Source organism: Nothobranchius furzeri, chromosome 15 (assembly GCF_043380555.1).
Source record: "Nothobranchius furzeri strain GRZ-AD chromosome 15, NfurGRZ-RIMD1, whole genome shotgun sequence".
Classification (NCBI taxonomy): domain Eukaryota; kingdom Metazoa; phylum Chordata; class Actinopteri; order Cyprinodontiformes; family Nothobranchiidae; genus Nothobranchius; species Nothobranchius furzeri.
Window position 1 is genome coordinate 33,667,412 of NC_091755.1, and position 24,456 is coordinate 33,691,867.

General features: G+C 38.0%; 1 protein-coding gene across 2 annotated transcripts in view; it reads right to left on the reverse strand.

Annotated features, from left to right (window-relative positions):
• Nucleotides 1-35: 35 nt before the first annotated feature.
• mgll (monoglyceride lipase) overlaps nucleotides 36-24,456 on the reverse strand; it is a 43,905-nt gene continuing 19,484 nt past the window's right edge. For both annotated transcript variants that reach the window (XM_015967419.3, XM_054746350.2), the window contains exons 3-7: nucleotides 23,139-23,275; nucleotides 12,836-12,946; nucleotides 11,192-11,281; nucleotides 8,588-8,803; nucleotides 36-7,519 (exon numbers count right to left, since the gene is read on the reverse strand). In XM_015967419.3, coding sequence (XP_015822905.1) covers nucleotides 7,385-7,519; nucleotides 8,588-8,803; nucleotides 11,192-11,281; nucleotides 12,836-12,946; nucleotides 23,139-23,275 — 689 coding nt within the window. In that variant the 3' untranslated portion in view covers nucleotides 36-7,384. The remainder of the gene's footprint in view (nucleotides 7,520-8,587; nucleotides 8,804-11,191; nucleotides 11,282-12,835; nucleotides 12,947-23,138; nucleotides 23,276-24,456) is intronic.

Genomic DNA, 24,456 nt, shown 5'->3' on the forward strand with positions numbered 1-24,456 from the left:
AAAAACTTCACCCATACATTTAAACACTGATGCAGTTTATTCTGATAGAGTGAATTAACTTTTATTAACAGTTTAGCAATTAATCATTTGACATTCAGAGATCCAGTTAATCCCCATATTATACTCTTATGTACAAAAATGTTGTCACACTCGATGCCGACGGTCAATTGCTGATCCTCAACTTGACAAGTGGTTTCAGTGCATTAGTGAAAAGTACAAGACTTTTTACGAGACGATGATTTATTACCTGAATTTTAATTGACTTATGATTTGGAGTACATCTTTAGGGGTATACAAACAACATTGCACATATGTCACATGATAGATAAACATCTGCACTGAGTTAGTTGAAAATAACGTCCTTCAGCCTGGTCAAACAAACACAGACTTTTACAAGGAAGACTCAAGAATGACAAAAAAAATGTTTTTTTTCTAAGTCAGGATGATGCTTTTATGAACTCCCTTTTAAGAAATCTGAGACGCACGTGCACGTATGAGTCAATATTTTTTTCATTTTCACTTTTCATATTGCTTAAAAAAATGGGTGCAGTCCTTGCAGTGCTGACCCTCCCGCGCGTCTTATAGGACAGTTAACTATAAAATCCCTTCTATTGATAACGTTTTATCTATACAGACAATTACAATTATTTTCAAAATTTCCCCATTTAAATGAAACATTGACTTTTCCAATAATTATGACCAGCATTGAATAATAAAATGTTGTTTCTTTTTTTGAGAAAAGTGCAAATATTACAAATAGTGTGCCAAGAACTGGTTTATCTGCATAAACACAACATAAATTAGATTATGATGCAGTAAATGGAATGAGGTAAATAAAGAAGATAGACAAAACACAACCAAAGAAAACTCTTCTTTATCTGAGCCACAAACATGAAGATACACTTATGGATTCATGCAAAAGTAATACATTCATTCATTTTAGTAATAAGGCACAAATGACACAATGACACCACTCAGTTATACAGCACTTAGCAACACAAATGCCAAATAAAACAAAACATTTCTGCCATATTTTTCAGTTTAGGAATTAAAATTTACATAATTTAATTTTTTTTTAGTTTTGGACAAATTGAATAAAATTAATGTGCTCAAATCTAAAATGTTATGTAATATTGGGAAGATTCTTTCATTTAATTTTGAAACTCTGCCAACCACTTTGGGATTATTTCGTCCTCCCCAAAAAACAGAATCTGCTGTTTTATACATTCAAATTTAAACTGAATGAGGGTTCATTTTTAGTATCAAGGCATTTATTTCTTTTTTTTATTTATACAAATAAACCACATAGCCATTTAATACATTTGTAGGATTTGTGACAAGCACAAAAACAGTCGAGTAACAGAAACATGACAGAATTATGGTGTAAAAATGTCATTGTGTCATCAGTACATCCAATAGATGAAGACTCTATTCTAAAATATCCTAAACAAGATAAATAAAATATATGAAAAATACAATGCATTCTTTGTGTATTTTAAACAAGTGTTGAGGATGTTAATACACAGCGTGTTACAACAGATTATCAAAAAACAATGAAATATTTTAGTCAGTAAGTTGTAAAACCAGCAAGAGTTCAATTAGAGTTTGATTCTCGGTTTTTTCATCTGCCTTTTAAAAAGTCGAACTTCATCAACCTGAAAAGTGTTCGTTTATTTTTATTCACAGCATTTTGGCAAAATCTAATTCAACTCTTGCTCAAAATTTGAGCACCGACTAAATCCATGCAAACACGGAGTCGTTCCAGCACAAGATAATCTCATTAAACCATAGAAAGACTGGCCTGTTTCCCATTGGTCCTTCATCATATATAACAGTTCTTCTCTTAGAAACAGTCATAAAGTCAAGAAAAAAAAGGAAAGAAACAAAGGTCCTATTGATGATCCAGACCAGTTGAATTGCAGCTGAGTTAAGATTCAGTGGTTTGCTGCTTTTGTTCTGTCCTGACTCAGATGGATCTCATTAGTCGAGTGGATTATAAGTCATTAACTGAGCATTTGCACGCGGCTGAATTAGTATGAGAAGACTGAATGCAGTAGATGTGAAAGTTGGCAAGGAAAATGCTTGAGAAGACGAGGACAGGATCTGCAAACCGAAAAAGTGAGTGAGGGGGAATGCACGAATGTTGGTGAAAAACAAAACAAAACTAAAAAGTCTCCGTAGAATCGTCACACTCTAAAAGAGAAATGTTGAATTTACTTGACCAAGTTGTGTCAACTGGTTCCACAAATCTTGTTCGTTGAAGGCGAGTTTATACTTCTCTGTCAGCAACTTTGCGCTCACATGCACGCGTACTGCCGAAGACCTTTTCCTTTATAATTCTCTGTTGGTGTCTGTGTTGTGAAGCAATTCTCCACCAGGACAGCGGAGAGCGTAGAGCTTTACTAGATCATTTTGCCATCAATGCAGTCACGTATCTAGTGTGTTTACATTGTGTTTATGTATTTTAGAGATTTTTTAACACACATTTGTCCTCCACCTCTACATCCAGTCACCACCTCTAAACTCGCGTTTCCTGTAATTTCCTGACACGGATAAAACGTTTGCTGCATATCTTTGTACTTCTTTAGTTATGGGTGTATTAACATTTATATCGTCTGACTTTATTCCGTAGACGTTCTTCAATCTGTTCCGTGTCTGTCGCTAGACACGTTCGGTTCTCATTTTATTTTTTTGAGGGGGAATGGCAGTGTTGTCAACAAAGTTAGAGGAAGCTGCGTCCGGACCAATCACAGGCTTGCGGTCTCCATTGCTTTCGACAGATATTTAGAAAAATGGGCTCCACGTCCAACCTTGTTGCCTTGAGCTTTGTTGGAGAGCCCTTGCAACAACAGATAATGGTGTTGAATGTCTACGCACCGACTCAGATGGAGAAGTATTAACTAGCCGTAAATACGGTTTTTACAGCAAAATATTTACAAAACAGTCTAATGTCTCAGTCGTGTTGGAAGGAATTTTACATTGGATCAGATTTCATTCTTAGTTGGCTGGAGGGTTGCCATGTTAACTTTTTTTAAAAGGTCACAGAGGGTTGTTGCCATGTTTTACAATCAGTCCCTCCTTTATACTTCCCTGTTCCAGAGCCCGTCTGTGCTGGCACTTGTAATTTGACACCGGCCGGCAAAGAGCAGCAGCACTGAGGAAAAAAACAGAAGCTAGTAAAAGGAGCGACCCAGAAGTTAATTCTTTTGATCCCAAGAAGCCACAGCATCCTTTTTGTTTTAATCTAATGTCGGGTAATGTAGGCTAAAGGCTAACAATGAGCAAACAATGCTAATGGTGAATTAGAAATAAAATACTCAGTTCTAAAAATATCTCAAGCAGATTTTTTTCTAGTACTAAAAACATGATATTACGGTGAAATGTGTTTATCTACTTCTCAATGCACCGCGTATGACTCGTCTTCACCTTTATCGTCTGGAATCTTCTGGTGCTGATCCCTAACTAGCAACGATTGCTCAGAGCAGACTCGTTTGTTTTGATTCATGGACTGCAGTACCCAAATTTGACCACAGCACGTCCTTCTTACTTCATGCACCATTAAATGTAGAGAGTAATGCACATTGTTCCTCCTTATATAAGCTGAACATGGTGTCCTTTGTTTGGGACTGAGTCTATGCAGCTCTCATTATTCACTGTGAGCTGATGATGCTAGTAATTCCTTCTCTTATCTCAACACTCACACAAAAGGGAATCCTCAGAGCAGCAAATGGACAACAAGCCCTGAGAGCGCAGAACCGTCTGCCATACTTCCCACTGAATTAATGAAGCCATTTGTCTTTACTGAGGTCTTTTTTTGCAGGAAGAAAAAAAAAAGAAAGTGCTGCCATGGTTACTGTCATCTTCTTTCCTCTCTATTCTCTCACAGCATCCCATTCTTGTCCCTATCCTCACACGGAAACAATAGCAGTAATATCGACTCACGCAGTCTGACAGGTAGGGCTTTGGAATTACCCCGTGAGCTGAACCCTTTGTGCTGATGTGGTGCAGCAGGGGAGCCATTAGGTGTTTGAATTCAGCTGGGACTGTGCAGCCTGTGTGTGTGTGTGCTGTGTTTGCCTGTTGCAGCCTAATTAGGGGGAGATTGTGTCTGAAATGCTCACAGTTCTGGTTGGGGTATAAGGGTCTGACTCCTGCAGGGAATCAGGTATACAGTAGGTTGCATTTCCAACTATACCTTCACTCACACACGTCGTTCAGACAGAAAATTCTCTAAAACCTGTGCAAATGAATGAATGTTTATTAGTACTTGCTGTAAGTTTTGCTTTTCCTGTTTTTTTTTAATTGGGCATGTTTTAATCAATCAATCAATCAATCAATCAATCAATCAATCAATCAATCAATCAATCAATCAAACTTTCCTCTGCAATTTGCAAAGTGTTCTTTTGAAAAACATTTAAAAAACACTTGAACTTTAAGATAAGCAGTTCTGAGAAAGATCCAGAAAAAACGGTCTGGCAAAAAAATACCTAAGAAATATAGATATCATATCTCTGCGTTGTAGCATGTTGCTGCTCTGATAGTTTGCTGTTTGTGGCAGTTGTGGGTGTTTGTAGACAAGATGTCTCAATCTGAAGCAAAACAATGGCACATGTGATAAACAGAACAAAGAACGTTCATTAACACTTGGAGGTAAAAAAAATGAAGGAGAAAGAAATAAAAACAGATCAAACGTAGCAAAACAGGGCAAGACAAGACAGAGCAGAGACGGGAAGTTGGCACGATGCAGAAAAAAAAGCAGACATGCACCTCATTCTACCATTCTGGTTGGAATCACCCCGGTGATGAGATGTGTAAATGTAATTAAAACAAAACGTCGCTGTCAGACTGCTGCTGTGACTACTAGTAACCATGGATACCACACCATGTCCCCTACATTGTCTTTTTAATGCACAAGTCTTTAATCTCTACGGGGTTAAACATCTAAATAAAAAAAAAAACAGAATTAGCTCACTGTTATTTTTTGGAAATAAAAAAGACGTAATATATCAAAATCTACAAATGGCTGGTATTGGGTCAGATTATCCACAAAGCCCAAACATTGAACTTTTTTTTAATCAGTATTTTCGCACAACTGATGAATCTGTGGAACCATCAGGTAGCTGCTAATTACAAACTGCATGATGATACCTAACGCTGATCTTAGCGTCTGGCTTTCTTTCTAGCCTATAATTAGAGTGCTACCAGAAATAAAAGCTGAAATTATTGCTAGTCATAGTGGAATTCAGGTATGGAGTAGCGCTGTTAGGGAGGGCTGAAAATAACAGAGACTAAGCTAAAACCACTGCTTTGATTTCTCTGATATAAAGTACAAAAAACAATATGGACAACCCTGAGCATTCTCTTCACAAGACTGTCCGACAACGAAAGAGTGTCTTCAGTCAGAGGCTTCTTCAGTTTCGCTGCAACACTGACCGCTACTGGAGATCCTGCCAACAGCCATTGTAATATACAATAACTCTTTGATGACTTGATTATTATTATTATTCTGAGCTACTACAGCAATCAATTTCCCTCTGGGATTAATAAAGTATTTTTTAACTGAATTGAATTGAATTTTATACCATGATTGTCAATTAAGAAGTAAGCAAACTGATCGGCTAATTCATTAGGCTAAAGGAAAGCTCATCTCTAAGCACAATAACAAACAGCAAGGGATGCTTTTTATGGTACAACACCGGCAGACCCCCTAAATAAGTTGACAGAATAATCCATAGCCTCTTTGAAATGACAATGTTATATCTGCCATGGTTAATGGCACATATTAATTTTATTTAAAAAAAAAGATTTATGTGCTAAATAAGTAAACTTGATGTGTCCTTTTTTACAATGTCTTTATGACCTTGACTTACAGTAGAATACAACTTCTTTTTACGTCTTTATGCATTTCACCCAAAATAATATAATTATTATAATTAACATTATTACCTTTTAAAGTTCTTTAAAGAGCAAGTCACCCCCAAATCAACTTTTTTTTCTGGTAAACTATATAAATGTGTGCCTAATTGTGCTGCAGACACGTGTAGTTAATAGTTTTGTACTTTAGTGCATTTTAGTTAAAATTGTAATTTTCTGCCTTAAACTGTCAGTGTTGTGCCGTTGTCAGGTAAAAACTCTGCACTGCATTCCAATTTAAATCTGCCACCGCTATTGGCTAAGAGGTATGCTATGATGTAAACTGGTCCTTATGATGTCACAATGCCGTTGTGAGCCTGTGTGTGTGTGTGTGTGTGTGTGTGTGTGTGTGTGTGTGTGTGTGTGTGTGTGTGTTGTGTGTGTATTTGTTAGCGGCTCCGCCCTCTCGGTCTGCTAGGCAACAGCATTTGTTGCATTTTTCAAACATGAAGAGGGAGTGAAGTAAGTTTCTTGTAGGGGGTGACTTGCTCTTTAAGGTACTTTGAATTTACCAAGCAAATATGTCAAGCCTAAATTAAAACAAAGCGAAAAGATAAAAACATTTAAAAAAGAACACCTGGTTAATAAATGTTTATTGTTTAAGTGAGACTCAGGTTGGCTCAGTATTAAAAAATCTCCTTTAATATTTATTATTAATTAAAAGAGATACGTCTGATGCATCATTTCAGCGCCTTTAAGAAATTGTCATGAAATAAGCAGCCACCTGTGTTCAGGTTAAACAAAGGAAACCCATGGGAGAAGTCAGGATTTGACAGGATCTGGTATAAATACGTAGAAGTTTCTGCTCATAAAGGAAAACAGCAATTAAGGAAGATTAAGATACAGCTGAGAGGAGTAAAAACAAACTTTCATTCTGGTTGTATAAATGTCCCAAGTCAGCCAACCTGAACGGATCATCATCTGACAGCTCCTCCAGACATGCTGCCCTGACCTTTGACCTCTTTGTAAATGGCAGATGAGGAAAACAAAAAAAAAAGAAAGAGAAAAGAAATGCCCATTTGCAGATGAGTTTAACTTCATTATTGCACTTGAAACCCTTGCTTATTTCATCTTCATGTGATTTTCTGCACACAACAGCAGTTCTACGTCGATAAAGAAAGCAGTAATCGAAAAAGCCCACTGGCTGGAACACAAGAGGCACATCCCTGATCACAAGTTCTGCTGGGAAACTGACTACTGCTGCTGAGTTTCAGGAATTAAAAGTGTCTGAAACCATCAACTGTTTGAAATCAGTGGTCTGACCTATGACAGTACAGAGAAAGTACAGTAGATACTCAAAAGATTGAGTTAATTAACTTTTCTAATAGACTTAAAGTTTATCTATATTTGTCTGAAAGTGTCTCCAAAACCGAGGAATAGTAGTGTATCTTATTCCAGACAAGCTTCAGGACCGGTTAGACAAGGTCGGGAGTTTCCTTGGAGCGCTGACTGAACTTTGTGAGTTAGAAATCTACAAGCCTTGCTGCTGCGGCGGCGTTGTCGCGACGGGAAGTCGTTCTGTGATCCAGTCAGACACATCCTTCAGCACAGACTCAACCACCTCAGGAAGGTCATGATGGAGAGCATGGTAGCCTCCATCATAGAGCTGTCAAAATATTAGGTCAGATGCATTCAGTAAAAAATAAAATTATATTTATATATAAAGCTTTTGTTTTACCTTTATTCTTTATTTTTAATATTTTCTATGGAAGAAATAGTCTCACCAGAGTATGACTTTTTTTACTTTGAATTTTTGTAGATTTTTTTTATAATTTAAACACACCAGCAACAATTTTACCCACAAAGGTTCAACAGCAGAATTTCAACTTCAGAAATTCAACAACAAATGAGGTGACCTCCTGGTGACCCCAAGCCAAAGCTCACTCGATTGAGTCAGCACCTCACTTGTGATGGGAGAAGGCCAAAAGCCACTCGACTTGATTGAAGGACAATCTTTTTGGCTTGGGTCACCAGCTTCACCTAAGTTGTAAAATTTTTGCTGCTGAATTTCTGAAGTTATATTTTTGCTGCTGAAATTCTGTTGTTGAATTTTTACTGATGAAGTTTTTACAGGTGTATTTTAAGACATAAATAATCAAATACATAATTTCACAGAATAAAAATTCAATGTCATAAATTCAATATCTAAAGTACAAAGAACACTATATAACAGACCGGAGTGGGCATGTAAAATAAAAAAAGATAAAAAAGCTATTGTTAAAAAAAGCCAGATAAGGAAACTCATTTGAAATAAATATATCTGCAGATTAGAAAAACAATTGAAGCCAATCTTTATTTAATCATCCAGCTTTTAAATGAAGAAAACAATATCCTATTAAATTATAAGAGTCTTAGCCTGGAAAGTCAGACTAAATAAATATACAAGGCAAGGATTTGGTCTGGTTCACTAGGCTAGTCTTATTTTAGGCCTTGATCTTTTCCACATAATGGAGACATATTACATCAGGCTGATGGGAAGAGAGCTAAAAATAAAGTAGTTGATTCTGAATTTAGCTGACCACTAAACCCATCTAAAACTGAAAAATAACAATTTTGCTATTGCCATTCAGTGAAAATCTTCAATCTACACTGAAAAAGTAAACTAGATTTAAAAAAAAAATCTAAATCTGATAACTCAGTTAGGTTTAACTCAGGGTTAATGAATCATTCTCACCTTGATTCTCTTGTCTGAACTTGGAGCGTTCTCGTACATCATCTTGGAGCCTTGGATGTCACAGAGCTTGTCAGCGTCACCGTGTAGGATCAAGAAGGGACACTTGATGTTTGGAATCTCCTTCTCGATGCGCTCTGTCGCCACCATCAGCTGCATGCCGAAGGACACCCGTAACCTGCCATGGTAATTTAGCGCATCGTTGTTGTACGCCTCCACCTGATAGGGGAGAGAACAGCTTTAACACTGAACACAGCCTGATTTTACAGAAATGTTTGGAAAATATTAGACAAAACAGACAAGATTTCAGAGGCAACAATAAAATAAACACAATATACATCTTAAAGGAGACAGATTATGACTGTTTAAAGTTATTTCTATGGTTGATCCAACACATGTTTGTGACGTTCTTTTCACTAAATCTCTCCCACACAAAGCAATTTCAGCTGTTTTATTCTTGACAGTTTATGTACCTTCCAGATTGAGCCGTTTCAGGGCGCCTATCACTTTAAGAAAGCAAGCCAGAGCTGGCCACGCCCACCCATCCCCCAATCAGGTGAGAAGTTTCAACATCTGGGAGGGGCTCAGAGTAGAGCTGCTCCTCCTTCAACGTAGAGAGTTGATAGGTGGTTCTATGCTGATTTCCTCATTTGTGACATCACAATTGGGGATTTTTTAAAACTGCTTGATTTAGACACAAAATTCCTGAAACTAAACACTGACAGAAGATGGATGGACAGATATTTTTCATGTTTAGAGTATTTATAGAAACACCAGAGACCTACATGGCAGCTCAAAAGGATGCAAAAAGTGGGTTTTGCATAATATGTCCTCTTTTAATAATTGACATTGAACTCTCATTTAAATATATTTTTCTAATGTTTATACTAGATAGAAATACAAGGGCTTATTTCACTCTGAGCATCTTTAATGTCCGTAATTGGGTACACAATTTAAGAAGTTAGGGTTTACAAACAAAATTTTTAGATACAAATTTTCGTTTACAAAGAAAGCTCCTTTTTTGGCTTTCTAAAAGGAGTGACACAAGAATGACTGGAAACGAAGCTATTAAAACCCATAAAAGTTGCAAACTAAGTGAGAGGAAGACTGTTAAGAATATAAATATAAAACAGGAAAGTTTTTATGAGCTTAAGTCTGACCTGAACAGAAATAGACGCACCCATCATACACGCTGTGCACTAAACTCATGAGTATTCAGTTTCTGAGTGAACACAGACGAGATCAGTGTCAGCAGAAATTACTTTTCTAAAATGTCAGAGGTGATAAAAAACAACTTCCAGCATAAGAGTCTTAAAATGATTCTTTTACCATCAGATCATTCAGTCCTCCTGCTGGGACTTACTATTAATAGAAGGCGTCATTCCCATCAAGAATGAAAGGATTTTATCTTGATGCTCGTCAGAATCAGATCAGACGCACCGAAAACACCAGCTACAAGCAGGTTTTTACACTAATCGGTTTCCATAACTGACATTACTCAAGCTGAACACGTCCTGAAAAAATTCAATCATTCATCTTTTCACCACCATAACGTTATGCCACAGATAAGAAAAAGTATTACTGAGCAACATTAGGCTCATTTACAATGATATTGATTTCTAAGTGAACACAAAACACACCAACGACTTGATTCCAAAAATGACCAAGCTGTCTTTATAGGCCTCGCCCACTAAAAGGTGACTCTCATCCTGGCTATGTCAGATCATTTTTGAAGACACCAACAAATTCACACAATCTACAAAAAGCAGAAATGTTATCACACACAGCTTCACGCGATCTCCGCTTTATAAATCAGAGACTAACTAGAAAGGTTCTCAGCTGTTTCAGAGTCATGTCCCGCCCTCAACACGCCCACTTTCTGCCATAAATGGTCAAAGCAAAGTACCTTGTGGATCTCATGCATATACATAAGCCGGCTCATTGCAGCGCTCCACCATTAAGATCGCGACCGCAGATCAAGGAAGCACTATTTCATAAGCAGAAATTGAGGTACTTGTGGGTACTGAGAGCAGTCCCATCGAGTAGAGGAATACACTTGCACATAATTTGGCTCTGACTAAATCATTTCACAAATGTTATATGTCAAGTCTGTCACATCATTCTATTGTTGTGTGTGGGAAAAACACAACTTCCCCAAGGTGACGGTAGGAAGCAGAAGTCACAGGATGTGAAACCGCTGACGTATATGCACACACACAACACAGATCACATTCAGGAGCAAATATGTGTCTGTGCAGGTGTGTGGACGTGACTGAGTGTGTGTTTCTGGCTCTCCTGTGGTTAATCTGAAGGATTATATAAATGGTTTGGGTGTGAGACAAAGTAAATACACCATGTTTATAGTTTTAAATAGTAACCAACAATAAATGTCTGAACAAATAAACCCTCAAAGCCTGTTTCACAAGGGGGGGGCCTTCCTCCAGGGAATGTCCAAAAATATGAAAACAAATGAAAATATCAACATGCACGTTCTTCCCCCTTAAGGCCTCAGGATTTTCCTTCTACCACATGCTCCTGATATTTCAATTACAGACCAGTACAGCACACTGACCCGCCACCACACGCTGATCTACGTCTGTCTCTAACCTGATGTGGGTCCCGTGAGATCCATTTGGACTCGATGGAGCCCAGAGGGAGGCTGGGCAGCATGTGGTTCAGGATCTTTGCCACGAAAACCTGAAAACAGTTTTGAAGAAAACATGATAATACATTTTTTTATTTCTCCATAGTCAAAAAGTCAAAATATGTCAGCTTTTTTTTTATCTGTTTGGCACAACTGGCTTAACTTAAAGGCAAGGCTGCCAAGCACAGGCGCCACCGGTCCCTCCGACCACCACCAGCAGGCAAGGTGGGTTAAGTGTCTTGCCCAAGGACACAACAGCAGAGTTCTCTGTCCGGAGCCGGGATCGAACCTGCAAGCTACTGCTCTAGCTACTAGCTACTGCTAGTTCACTGATAATATTTAAAGTTTAAGTATGGATGGTAGGAGATATTACCTAATATTATTTAGTTTTTAGACCCCGCATGTATTGGCATCAATTTATATCGGTATCGAGAATTAAGACTATATTGGTAAAAAAGCCAAAATCGAACATCCTTATGAAAGGTACACTAAGTAACTTTGTCATATTTTTAAATCATTTCCTTGAGCCAGTAGGTGCTAAAAACTCTTTACAGCGGTGAACCTCAACTAGTGGCCCGAAGGCTACATCCGGCCCACCAGACCTTTCCACTTGGCCCCCCAACCCTTTGGGCCCTAATGTTCCACAAAAGGGGGACGTTTAAGTTTAGCAGCAATATTCATGTCCCAAATATAAGTAATTGTTTAAGACTACTCAAACTACAATCAAAACAGTGTAGATGGAAAACGAAGCCATTTTAAATATTAAGATATTGAGATACAATATTACTTGAACTTTATTGTAGAAGGGCATCTGGCCCTCATGGCTTCTGCTGGACAAAACTGTGGCCCTTGAACAAATTTAGTTAAGGACCCCTGCTTTACAAGGCGAATGAATTGTCCCATCTGCTCCTTGTGGACAAGATACCATATTTGCCACTTGAACCTCTTCAGACCGGTGACCTGAATTCCTGCAAAGTCATGTTTCTCTCAAGAACCGTAACACTTTAAAGCAATCCATGTTTACACCTCGGAACTATAGCTGTCCTGTTTCCCGACATCTTCCTGTATTAGCATTTTTCCAGAAATTTCCCATAAAATGTTCATTGAAAAAAAGCAAAGAAAAGAAAAAGAACATCTGACCACAAGGGGATCAAACAACAGTCAACATCAGGAAGCAAGAGCTAAGAGACAAATAAGGTTTCCAAATGGATACAGACCTCGCGATCATGTTATTGCGCTTGTATGTAAAACTTAAAATATGTGGTCAGCTGGTTTAAACAGTAATTTAAAACAAACAATAGAGGGTGCTGAAGCAAGCCAAAACTGCCTAGTGTCTCCAAGCATTATTGCCTTAACCCTCCCACTGTTCTAATGGGTGTGACCCCGCAAGGAAAGTTGACCAATGAGCAGGGTTGATGGTTTTTCCCTTGGGTCCACGTGGCAGGGGTGAGGAGTGAGCACCACCTCACTCCTGCCATGTGGACCTCAAGGGATAAACCATCAATCCTGCTCAATGTTCAACTTTCCTCGTGGGGTCACCCATAAAGACAGTGGGAGGGTTAAGGAGTGTCCTTTTATAGACCAGGAGCAGAAAGAAAAATAGGAACCTTGAATGGTGTGGCCGACTCTGGATTCATTTTGACCATTGGCGCTATCAGAACCACTCCAACAATTTCACTGGGTCTTTCACAGGCTGACAGAATTGAGATAGCACCACCCTAAAGGGGGAAAACACAGACAGATTATTGCAGAAGATGTTGGTTCAACCACCATGCTGTTTTAAGGCACAGAAACCCAGAATCAGCAGCTTGCATGGCTAAAGCACAGCAACCACCATGCACTCCTCAGCCTATTGCATTATGGGTACTCGAGGGTAAACTCTGGCAGTGTTAGTAAATTAAAAGCAACAAAACCTTAAAGAGGACCGGTGATCATGACATTTAAGAAATGGGTGGATACTGGATTTACTGTTCATTTCTACAAGACAACTGACTGACTTGTTTAACAGTTTAATTTATATACAGAGTAAACAATACACAAAGAAAGTAATGCTCTGTACTTATTTTACTATTTAGTTTCTTTACCACAATACATTGCAGTCCAAAGTATCTATTCTCAGCTGGACCATGAGTAAGCAGTTCTGACAACAATCCTACACCTGAATTTAGACTTCTAAGGTAAATAAGAGATGCAGGTTCTCTCCTCATCCGTTTTAATCTAACCCCAGATTACTCAATTATTTGTTGAAGCATTACAAATCAAATCTAATCAATGCTAATGATGGGGAATATAGTAGAAAATGAAAATATTTGTGCTGAAGACAACTTAATGAAATAATCTAAAACTTGTTCTGATCTAATTCTGACCTGCAGCTGTTTTCTGTGGCATAACTATCAGAATTAACATCTTATTGTTAAGCAATCAAGACTAGGGATGTGAGACAGTATCGGCACATAGACATATAACGATATTTTGGTTATGATACAGAATAAATATTTGAAAGTAGTGTAATGATGTTTTTGTTTGAGAATTTAAAAACAATGTCTTTGGTGTAGTGCAATTCAACCTCCAACTGTCAGGAGGCAGCAGTACTTTCCACCTTTTTTCAGACAAAACACCAAGATCTCACAATAACACTTGATGTGTGGAAGCATCAGGCCTGAGTTTTCCAAATAAAATCAGTCTAAAAAAAGCTAATATTGTCCTGCTTTTAGTATTGTGATACATCCTATGGTCTCGCTGTATTGTGATATCGTATTGCCAGTTTCTTGCAAATACACACCCCTAATCCATACCGTAAACTGATAGCTGATCTACGAGACATCAGTAAACATATTCCCATTGTATTTCCATAATTCCATTATCCTACATCTGATTAGGGTGTTTATACATTAAAAAGGGGGAAATTTGAACGAAGTAAAGTGAAAAAAAAATTCTAAATGGAAAAACAATCAACACATTCCCAAAAACGTTTCTAATAAAAAACGAGAATTTAAAGATCAATAGATAAGTTCTGGGGTTACAGAACCATGGTTTTGCTGTCTAAAGGACAGGGATCGTCATCTCTCCTGTGACATAGACACTAAAGTAGGTGAAAGGTTCTGATGTGAGTACCAGAGGGAAGAGCACCAGAAGGTCAAGACTAACATAAAACAATCCATCTTTTGTTTAGTTGGGCGTGGGTTTCCACCTACCTCCATTGTTGATGTTAATCAACAGATGGAGACAGAAACTAGAATGTTAGGGCTCAGCCCTTAAAGCAAAAACACACACCTACGTGAGTGCAGCATTAGCACATGGCCCCAGTTTGACACCCATGCTGATTCTCTCTTCTGGCCATCGTCAGCAAGTCAGAGTCCACTAGGACTCAAATCGATTTGTTCCACCGATTTTATGATTCCTCTGAGATCCTTGAATTTATTTCTCACTGTCTCCTCGCGTTGGAACGCTAATTGGCTTCAGCTTTTGTGTATCTGAGCCCTCTTTGTCAGTTGTGTGAATATTCATCAGCATTCATCAGCTTGGGACCGATTGCAGGCTCACTTCATGAAAAGAGGCTCCACAGGAAGACAGAACATTTCCCACCAGAAAAAATCCCTTTCTGAAGACGTGAAGCAAAAGCTCCCAAACAAACACTCACATTCAAACACACAGTTTGAAAAAAATAACCCATTGCTTCCTCAGTATTTTGCTTCCTGTTGGTTCTGTGTTTTTCCCTCGTCAACATAAGCCAACAATAAATCTGTGCACATCAGAAAGCTCGATGGAAATTTGTCTGGCTGATTTTTGCTTCCTAGCTGCCAAACTGGTGAAACATATTGGATTTGCGTCCTTGAATGAGTGCCATTCTCTCCAGTGGTGTGGAGTGACCATGCGAGATAAGTGCAAAGACAGAAAGCAACCAAAAGAGGATTTAAGACAATGAGACCCTTTCAGACACTGCTAGCTTTGGTTTAAAGGATGAATACCTATATTGTCTAGCTGGGTGGACCCGGATTAAGTCAAATGAGACTGAGTGGTGCTGATACTCTACAGAACTAGAATTTAAATAAACGCAGAAAATGCATTTATTTATTTAACCTTTATTTATCCAGATGAGTCGATTGAGAACTCATTCTCATTTACAACGACGATCTGGCCAAGAAGCAGCAGCAAGAAAACACCAATAATCTATGAAAAGTAAACTAATGTTGAATAACTGTAGCTTAAATAACTTGTAAACAATGGTTGAATGTAATAAAGTACAAGTACTTAGTTCCTGTACTTAGGCACATTTTTTCTGTAGCTGTACTTTTACTTTTACCTCACACTGTTTTAAAGCTATTACTGTCTGCTCCACTACAAAAGTTTGAGTTATAAGTTACTTTAATCAGGGTATTAGTTTTACATCTGTACACATTAGGGATGCTGGATACTGGCTTTTTTACAGATATCCGATGTACCGGTATTGTCTGACTCCTAACATACCAATATAATAAAGAACTTTTATAAATGAGCGCTTCCTGGACTCAACATACGTTGGTTTGAGGTGCTCTTTGGATGGAAAGATTCAGTCGAAAAACCAAGAGAAACTCCAAGGCACTCTCAAATAGAACAAGTTAAAAAGCCTGTATTGTAATGACTAGGTCACGTACGGCCTTTTAAAAAAAAGCATTAAACAAAGTACAATACACCAATATAAACCAGTACTACCGATATATGTTGTCACCCCTCTCATAGACAGAAAAACTAAAACTTTTTATGTTACTAACATCACATATGCATGCTTAAATACTCCAAGTGTGAATCTAAGGTGTGTGTATTAGTTAGTAACGCATTTTTTCTTTTTCTGGATATTGCAGTTAGAGTGATAAAGCATTTTAGAAGAAAAACAAGTCTTGGTTGAAAACTCTTGTTTTGTTGTTGTCGTTTGTTAGCTGTTTAGCTGTGAGGACAGTGTACGTTCACTGCAGGCCAAATTTCTACTTTAGAAGTTGTGCCAAATAAACTAAAATATCTTTAAAACTAGAGCTTACATCTGTTATATTTTAACATTTTGTGAGAGACAAGAAGAGGCGGAGAAGTTTGGTGTATAATATGTGTATGGTATGTAAAAGTTGTCAATAAAAGACTGAAAACCAATACTAATATTTTCCATTATCAAATTTTAATGCCGATATGCTGACATTAATAGTAGACCGATGATATTGGACATCCATATAAATACTGAAGTTGAACAGACTTGCATTTTTACAGTTTTTTATTTTAGTGTATTTGGCAACACCTTAACCCATACTCTTAAAATACAGACATTTTTTTTACTTTTAATTACTTTACTTTTACTTGTGTAAAAAAATATTGTGGACTTTCACTTATTAGCCATTTTTACCCCATTGTATGTACTTTTACTTAATTAAATGATATCAGACTAAGACACGCCTTTAGAATCAGCCCTAAAACGTATGCATTTTATTATTTTACGGTTCGTTTAAGTTTGACAGGTGGCCATAAATACATAAGAGATACTTTATGAAAAATCAACTCTGTGATAAATAATTTACAACTAATGTTCTAACATTAATTAATTTGTTAAGTGGTAGTATCACTAAAAATTACACGCAGCTTCTGCAGGAATTTAAGGGAAAAAATATGTCTAACAGCACCAAAGCTTTCAATAAAAGGTGTTGACAATCAACAATAAACAAAGAAATCTTATAGCTTCAAAATATTTAAAGAAAACAACATTACATTTTTTTTCTAATTCATCCAAGTTAACAAATCTTTTCAGTATACCAATTAGGTTAAGTGAAATTAATTAAAAAGTTGAATATATGAACAAACATAAAAATTAAAAAGCAAAAATTTGTAGTTTTTTTGGCATAAACCTTTAATGTTACCATGAAAAGAATAATGTTTGCATTTTACTAATTTGTAGCAATAAAGGTTATAATGTACCACAAGTTACTACTACTACTACTACTACTAATAACAATATTGGTCGACAAATTTAACTCTTTATTAGAGTCGATTTTAAGTCAGGCATCCCTCGGGCAACCTGGACACTGGATGTGTAACACATAGAAGAAGACACAAAGTTGAAAGGCTGAGCAGAGACACCAAACAGTGATGAACCATTACACGAATAGCTGGCGCAGAAGGACAAATGAGCCATGGCCAAAATTTCTGCTGGAGAGGAAAAGAACTGAGAAAAAGTGAGAAGAAGCTCGAGCTGCAGTCATTTGTCAGAATTCCCATGAGCTCTGCAGACTAGAAAACCAGAGCTTCTAGGCCTTTATAAGAATCTAAATACAAAATAGGACGTAATGAAGATGTTTAAATGTACAACCCTATTATTTTGCATGACTAACTTGCGGATAAATTAACCTTTCATTAAAAAATGTAAACTGGTTTTGCGTGTATGTGGGAGCCAAGTTTCCTTGCTGTTTTGGTGCTCAGCTGTATTATATACATTCATTGTCTTCTGTCCCTTTGAGAGGAGCAGAGCAACAGACTAATGGAAACAGGATGCATTGTTACAACAAAGGGAAGCTGGGAAATGAGGCCTGTAAAAACACACTGTCCAAACATTGTGTTCGGGGAAGGTTTCTTAAAGACAACATCTGGGTTTCACTTGCTTATAAGGAAAAGAAACAGAAGAGCGTGGTGAAAGGAACTGTGGGGCTAAAGAGGTCGAAATACAAGCAAATAATAGAGTTACAGGTGGACTGGCTCAGCAGACGTCAGGAGAGAACAAACAGGAAAGACCTGATGAGATGAGGAAGACCAAAGAGGAGAAGAACAGAGATAAATGATGGATAAAATGATATAAATCAGGAAGAAAACAGAAAAATAACAACCTTGGTTATAAAGCCTTCAAATACAACTCCGGTATTTAAAGAAAACAAAAGTCTAAATCATTTAACACCCATGACAGGTAAAGAAAATCAGAGCCATTAAACACAGATTGTTGGTAAAAGCCCAACTGACTTCAATAAATACAACTTTGTTTACGAGGAGGAAAGAGAAGAAGAAACAAATGGTCTGAATCTGCCATCAAATCAAATAAAAAATGTTGCATTCCAAGTTTTCCATGAAAAAAATTCAGAGTACTGAAGCGTGTTTGGTTACATTTTCAAATGTTGCACACTAGGGAGGTCCCATTTTATAGTCTAATATTGGGAAAGAAATGTAAAATCAGAAACGATCAGTGTCAGTTTTTACTCACTTAAAACTACTATGACAAATCTGGAAAACAAATTAGCTTCAAACATTTTTTCATGCCTCTTAACAACATTCTAACAAAGTATAGCTATAAATATATTGTGGAGATTTAAAAAAATAATAGTTAAGTGGTTCTATTGTTTTTGTCCAAAAACCTTTGCAAATAACACGCTTCCGATCAAAAGCAACCATCGAACCATACGGTTGTTGGTCTTGCCGAACCGCCACACTTCCCTGGGTCCTCCACTTACGACGCACTTGTGTATTTAGCAACAGACAACCACTGATGTGAGATGGTTGCTCAATAAAATCAGAGGGAGAAACAGCCGGCTTCTACTACTTCAACTTTAGAACAATAAACAGAGTCCCAAAAAGAAAAACACCATTTGAGTTATGAACAACAAGAGGCATTGGACCAAGAAAATGGCGACCCTCTTGAAACGCAGGTGTCCAGGTCCAGCAGAAGCGTCTCAGAAAAGAGGCCCGAGGGGAGGGGTGAGTGTGTTTGCATTCAAAACCTAGCTTGTTCTGTAAATTCGCCAAAGCAGCTTTAAGGGTTAGACAATCAAATATCTGTAAAAAAGAAAAAGCTGATATCGAACATCCCTAATTATGATTCCAGCAGGAGCAAATTTCAAATACCTCTCTGACTATTATTACCACTGCTTTCTCCTGAAACCTAAAGTAATCTATTAGACTAAATTCAGACATCCAAAAAAACAAAAAAAACTGTTCATCCAAGTGAAGAAGAAACTGATTCAACCTGCAAACACTGAGTTAATCATTCATTACATAAGAGATCACTGATGTTTTTGTTCTGTTTGTACTTGGACTAGGGGTCACAAGGCACAACAATGAGAGGTGTTTGACGTAAAATGCTCTAATAAATCACCCAAAAGTAGTTTGATCACAGCATTAGATAACTGTTTGTCTTCATTGCTCACAAAACCAACATTTCTCCAACATCCAATAGTTCATTACCAATGGAGAGTTGTTTGACAAGGTTTAAAACGACCCACTTTAGGGGTGGCTAGGTCTGTGACACACACAACCTCAGAAATTCAGAACTCCACAAGAGGTTTGCATGTCCAAAACTCACTGTGAGTCAGAAGTGAAAAAAAAAATACAAATGTCAGAAATATGTATTTATGAAAAAAAGGTCTGTTAGCATAGTTTAGTGAAAGGACTATGATACGGACGGACTAATACCTCAAAAATCATACAAAGACCTACGTGTTGAGAGGCAGACTTATCCTGCTGTGAAACAAAGCCAGGATTGCTATGTATGATATGCTATATGCTAAGCTAAACCAACCTACAGCTGTTAGGGGTTTCATTTTCAACAAAACCAACAGATATGGGCTCTGAGAGCTCTGTACACACGGCAAGCAACATATATTGAAAGGAAGAGTCCATTGTATGCAACAGTTTAAGATTGTTGGACAATTTTCCAAACATGAGAGGTGTTTAAAAGTCACAGATATACTAGTTTTGGAGCTATTGTGTGTGGCAACAACACGGCAAAACACACCACACAAAAACTGGTTTCACACTTAACATTTCCAGAAACTGGGAAATCTCACCTTACCTCTCAAGATCAAACGTAACTTCATATTAAACAAACATGATAGAGGAGGAGCATGCAGTGTGCTTCCATAGCCTCGTTTTCTGATTGGCTACATGTCACATCCAACAGGTAGCATGTTCATTTGTCCTTGATATTTGGGCATGACAATCCAACATATTGAGTATTCTCGAGTTATGATCAGAATAATCATGCTGTGCTTTTGAGCATGTCAGAGCACTCTTAACACACCACACATGCCAGGAATATCTGATAAGATGGCCTGTGGAACATTACAGTAATCTGGTGGTACTTAAGCTCATCAGAAAGGGAGAATGGGGTCAGGCCTTGCTGTAAATAGTTTTTTTAAATTACTTAAATTTGGAGAAACAAAATTTGTTCTGATCAGAAAGGTAAAGTAATAAGAAGCCTAAAGCTGGGCGGACACTGTGCGACTTTTTCACTCGTAGCACTCAGCTTCAGCTCAAACTGTACGACTTCCTCACAGGGTAGATCTCACGAGTCATGTGCTCACACTGTACGACCCAGTTCTCGCATGCGACCTGACTGCTCACACTGTACGTCTGGTAGCAACACGTCGGACCTAAAAATGTGCTAAAAATAGCCGTTTTTACTCAACACGTCAGACTTTTTTGTCTTGCCTGTTGTCCTTCAGGAGTGCTTCAGGAGGACACACAGGGATTTATGGGGGTTGGATGAGGAAAACGAAATAAAGAAAGTAAATCTGTGTTTTGTGATCAGTTTAATTTGACATGAACACGACAAACACGCTTTCTTGACAATCTTTGTGAGTAAAAAAACGTGTAGAAATAAAAACGAACAACGTGTGTTATTAGAGAAATAGCGGGCGAGCGGTGTTGATGCAGGATTGCGCATGCGCCGTGAGCGGTTCTGATACATTTTGGGTCGCAGCGCCGCTTCAACAGTGCGATACCCTCACGAGGGACGAGCAAAATATCAAACACACCAGAAGTTTGCGCAAGCTCATGATTGCTGATTGGTAGCTGGTCACGTGGTGTTAATCGCCTCTCGTAACCCCCTGTACACTACACAACGCTCAACGCAAAACTCTCCCCGATCTCGTGGATTCTCGCACGAGTGGAAAATTGGCTCCAAAAAAGTGAAAAAGTCGCACAGTGTGCGCCCGGCTTAACCTAAGTCTCCTCCCTTTCTGGTCGGCTCATGGGTCAACTGGGCTAAAAGCTATTCAGATTCAAATTTCAGATTTCAGATTTATTGGTCAAGTAAAAGTATATTTACAAGGAATTTGTCTTCGGTAGATGTTCGCTCTCTAAAACATACAACAACCACAATAAATGAGAATAAAAATACCTAAAAACACATAAGAACATGTATACCCACACACATGTTCATTTACACACACACACACACACACATATATATACATATATACATATCCACACACACACGCACGCACGCACGCACACCCACCCACTCACCCACACACACACACACATATATACATATATACATATCCACACACACACGCACGCACGCACACCCACACACACACACACACACACACACACATATATACATATATACATATCCACACACGCACGCACGCACACCCACCCACCCACCCACCCACCCACCCACCCACCCACCCACCCACCCACACACACACACACACACACACACACACACACACACACACACACACACACACACACACACACACACACACACACACACACACACACACACACACACACACACACACACACACACACACACACACACACACACACACATATCCATAAGCATACTGAATAAGTATTAAAAACTATAATAAAAGGATGGTAAAATAATCTACAGATTCAGGAGATATTTTCTAATCCGCTAAACCTTAGGCCCTGTATTGCACATATGTAGTACTGCAACTGAAATGAAAAGTAATGATGTGTGTTTTGACCATACCTGTCATGTACATTCAGATTCATCAGCTTGTAAAAGTTCATAATTAGCATGACTACATTGGCACGTCGCATATATAACACCACTCCATAATCTCCTCTCCCCTAGCGTAGCTGCTACTTACCACATGGCCAGATTTATGCTGGTTCTTTCCTCCTAAAGGAAGGATTTGAAGTTTGCTGAACTTACAGCCATTTTTCCTCTGTTTTACCTTAAAGACTTCTAACTTTACTTCTACATTTGTATTTGTGTTTTGCTGTTTGCAGCGGGCACTTGAAGAAACACCATTTGAATTCTGCGTGTGTCTTGCGCGTATGTCATTCTTTACAATAAAGAAAAATGAAATTAAACTGAATAGTTACAGTGAAACTGATTCCAGAGTGGGTTAAAGTGACTAATCTTAAAACATTTCATAGCAATTTATGCGAACATTGTTATATATTATGGTCCTTTTCACAGCTATTAAATTAAACTGGTATCCCATAATTACCCATATTGGTTTTTGACCATCTGTGACTATCAGCTCCTCAATTCAGAGCAAATTCCCCAAACTGAGGCTGTTTAAAGAAGTAGCCACGTTTCCATGGAACCTGAATTCCCATGAACTACCACTCAGTGACAGTAACAAGTAACAGTGAATGAGGGTCAGTGAAACCTTGGTTTGTGTGCGCACTCTTTTCCTCAAAAAGTACCACCACATCCGCCTTTAGCAGGCCAACCAACCTTGTTAGAGGTTTTAGTTTCCAGCAGCAGCTGCAGGCTGTGGTGGATGTGTGTCACTGTGTAAAAGGTACACAGCAGCTTACTCGGAAAAATAAACTCAGTCACCCTTCTCTGAATTGTTGGCCTTTACCTCTCACATGGAAATAGTCTACTCTGGTGGAGTTTAACCGGGCAAAAATGTATTTTAAAGGGACAAAACACACAAAAACTTTAGCTTATGTTTTAAGAGTCTTGTTGGATTTATATAAAGGCTGGTTTAATTGGCCAATTAGTTAAACACATATGTAATGCTGCGCAGCATTGATTTTTTAGAACAGGACATATATGGTATTTTTCTTTTAAATGTTAAAATGTCAGAAAATCAACTTTTTGTCAGGTGTACGGCATATGTTCATGCAATGAGAATAAACACTCAAACAATAACAAAGCAAATAAACACGTATAAACTGGAACATGTCCTGTACCATAGAGTGTCCCACGATGAAGACTGGAAGGTCAGGGTGGCGGGATTTCATGAGGTCGATATGCTGCAGGGAATCCCTGACGTAAACCTGAAAGTCTTTAATCTTCATCCTTTCTCCTTCACTCTGTCCATGGCCAACTAGAGAGAGATAGAAGAAGAAGAAGAGGAAGAGGAAAGGGAGTTACTGGCTTCAAGGAACCGATCTTAAGTTGAAAAATAAAGAACCATTGGTGGATTTAAGATGTTCTTTGTCTCACAACAACCTAATTGGACTTCTTTCAGGACATTTTTATTCGAACTGGTAGTAATTTCCAAGTCTGACAAACTGATCAATTCTTTGGTTTTTTTAATCTTTAAGACAAACAGGAGTTAAAATGGATGAAGGGGATTATGAAAGGACTAAAGAACAGAAAGTAATCAGATAAAATGACAAGGACAGCAAAGAAAAGAGGAAGCAAAGGGAATGGAAGTGGGCAAGCTGGGTCTATAAATGAGAGAATGAAGCAGATGACACTCAAATTTATGAATAGGGGTGGGGAAAGGAAGACAGGGTGGTGGTGAATGGGAAAGGGCATTAGAAAGAGAATAAACGAGAGAACAAATTAAAAAAGGCACAAATGGATGAATATTTGAACAAAGAACAGAGAAAGTATAAAAATGATGGCAGTAATAAATAAAGGAAGACAAAAGAAGGAAAGGTTACAGTTTACTCATGATGATCAGCTATCAGATAACAGCCTGTGGAAGAAACCCCAGATTGTTAAAGAATGACAAAGACCTTTATGTATAAGGAAGAGAACAAAGTTGATCTCAGTTTGATGAAGAGATGCCCAAGGCGGCGTGAGAGTCTCAAGTGTGCATCAAAGTGTGACAGTAAAGATAAAAAATGGTGTCTACAGATACGTGTTCAAGTTCAGTCTTTCCGTTTGAGAGTTTCATTTGGTGTCATCAAACAAACAGGTCCTGAATGTGGAAATGACTACTGATAATATGTTTCTTAACTAACAGCCTCATTGATGTTTTTTTTATTTTATTTGGTTTCCGTAGATATCCTTAAAAGCTTTACTTGGTGTCATAATGAGGTCCTGATTGCCAGTTTTGGGAATCACAGATTTAAAGCCAGAATCTCATAGGCTCCATCTGATGTGAACAGCATTCACAATTTAGTGTCCTTGATTCAGAAAGAGTGAGACAATTTAGGGTAGGGTTAGCAAACTAATTTAGACAAAAATGAAACACAAATATGCCATTTTGTAATTAAATGGCAGCAATATGTGCAGGTCTGTTGTGTGAATGTCACAGTTTGATTAGTTTCAACA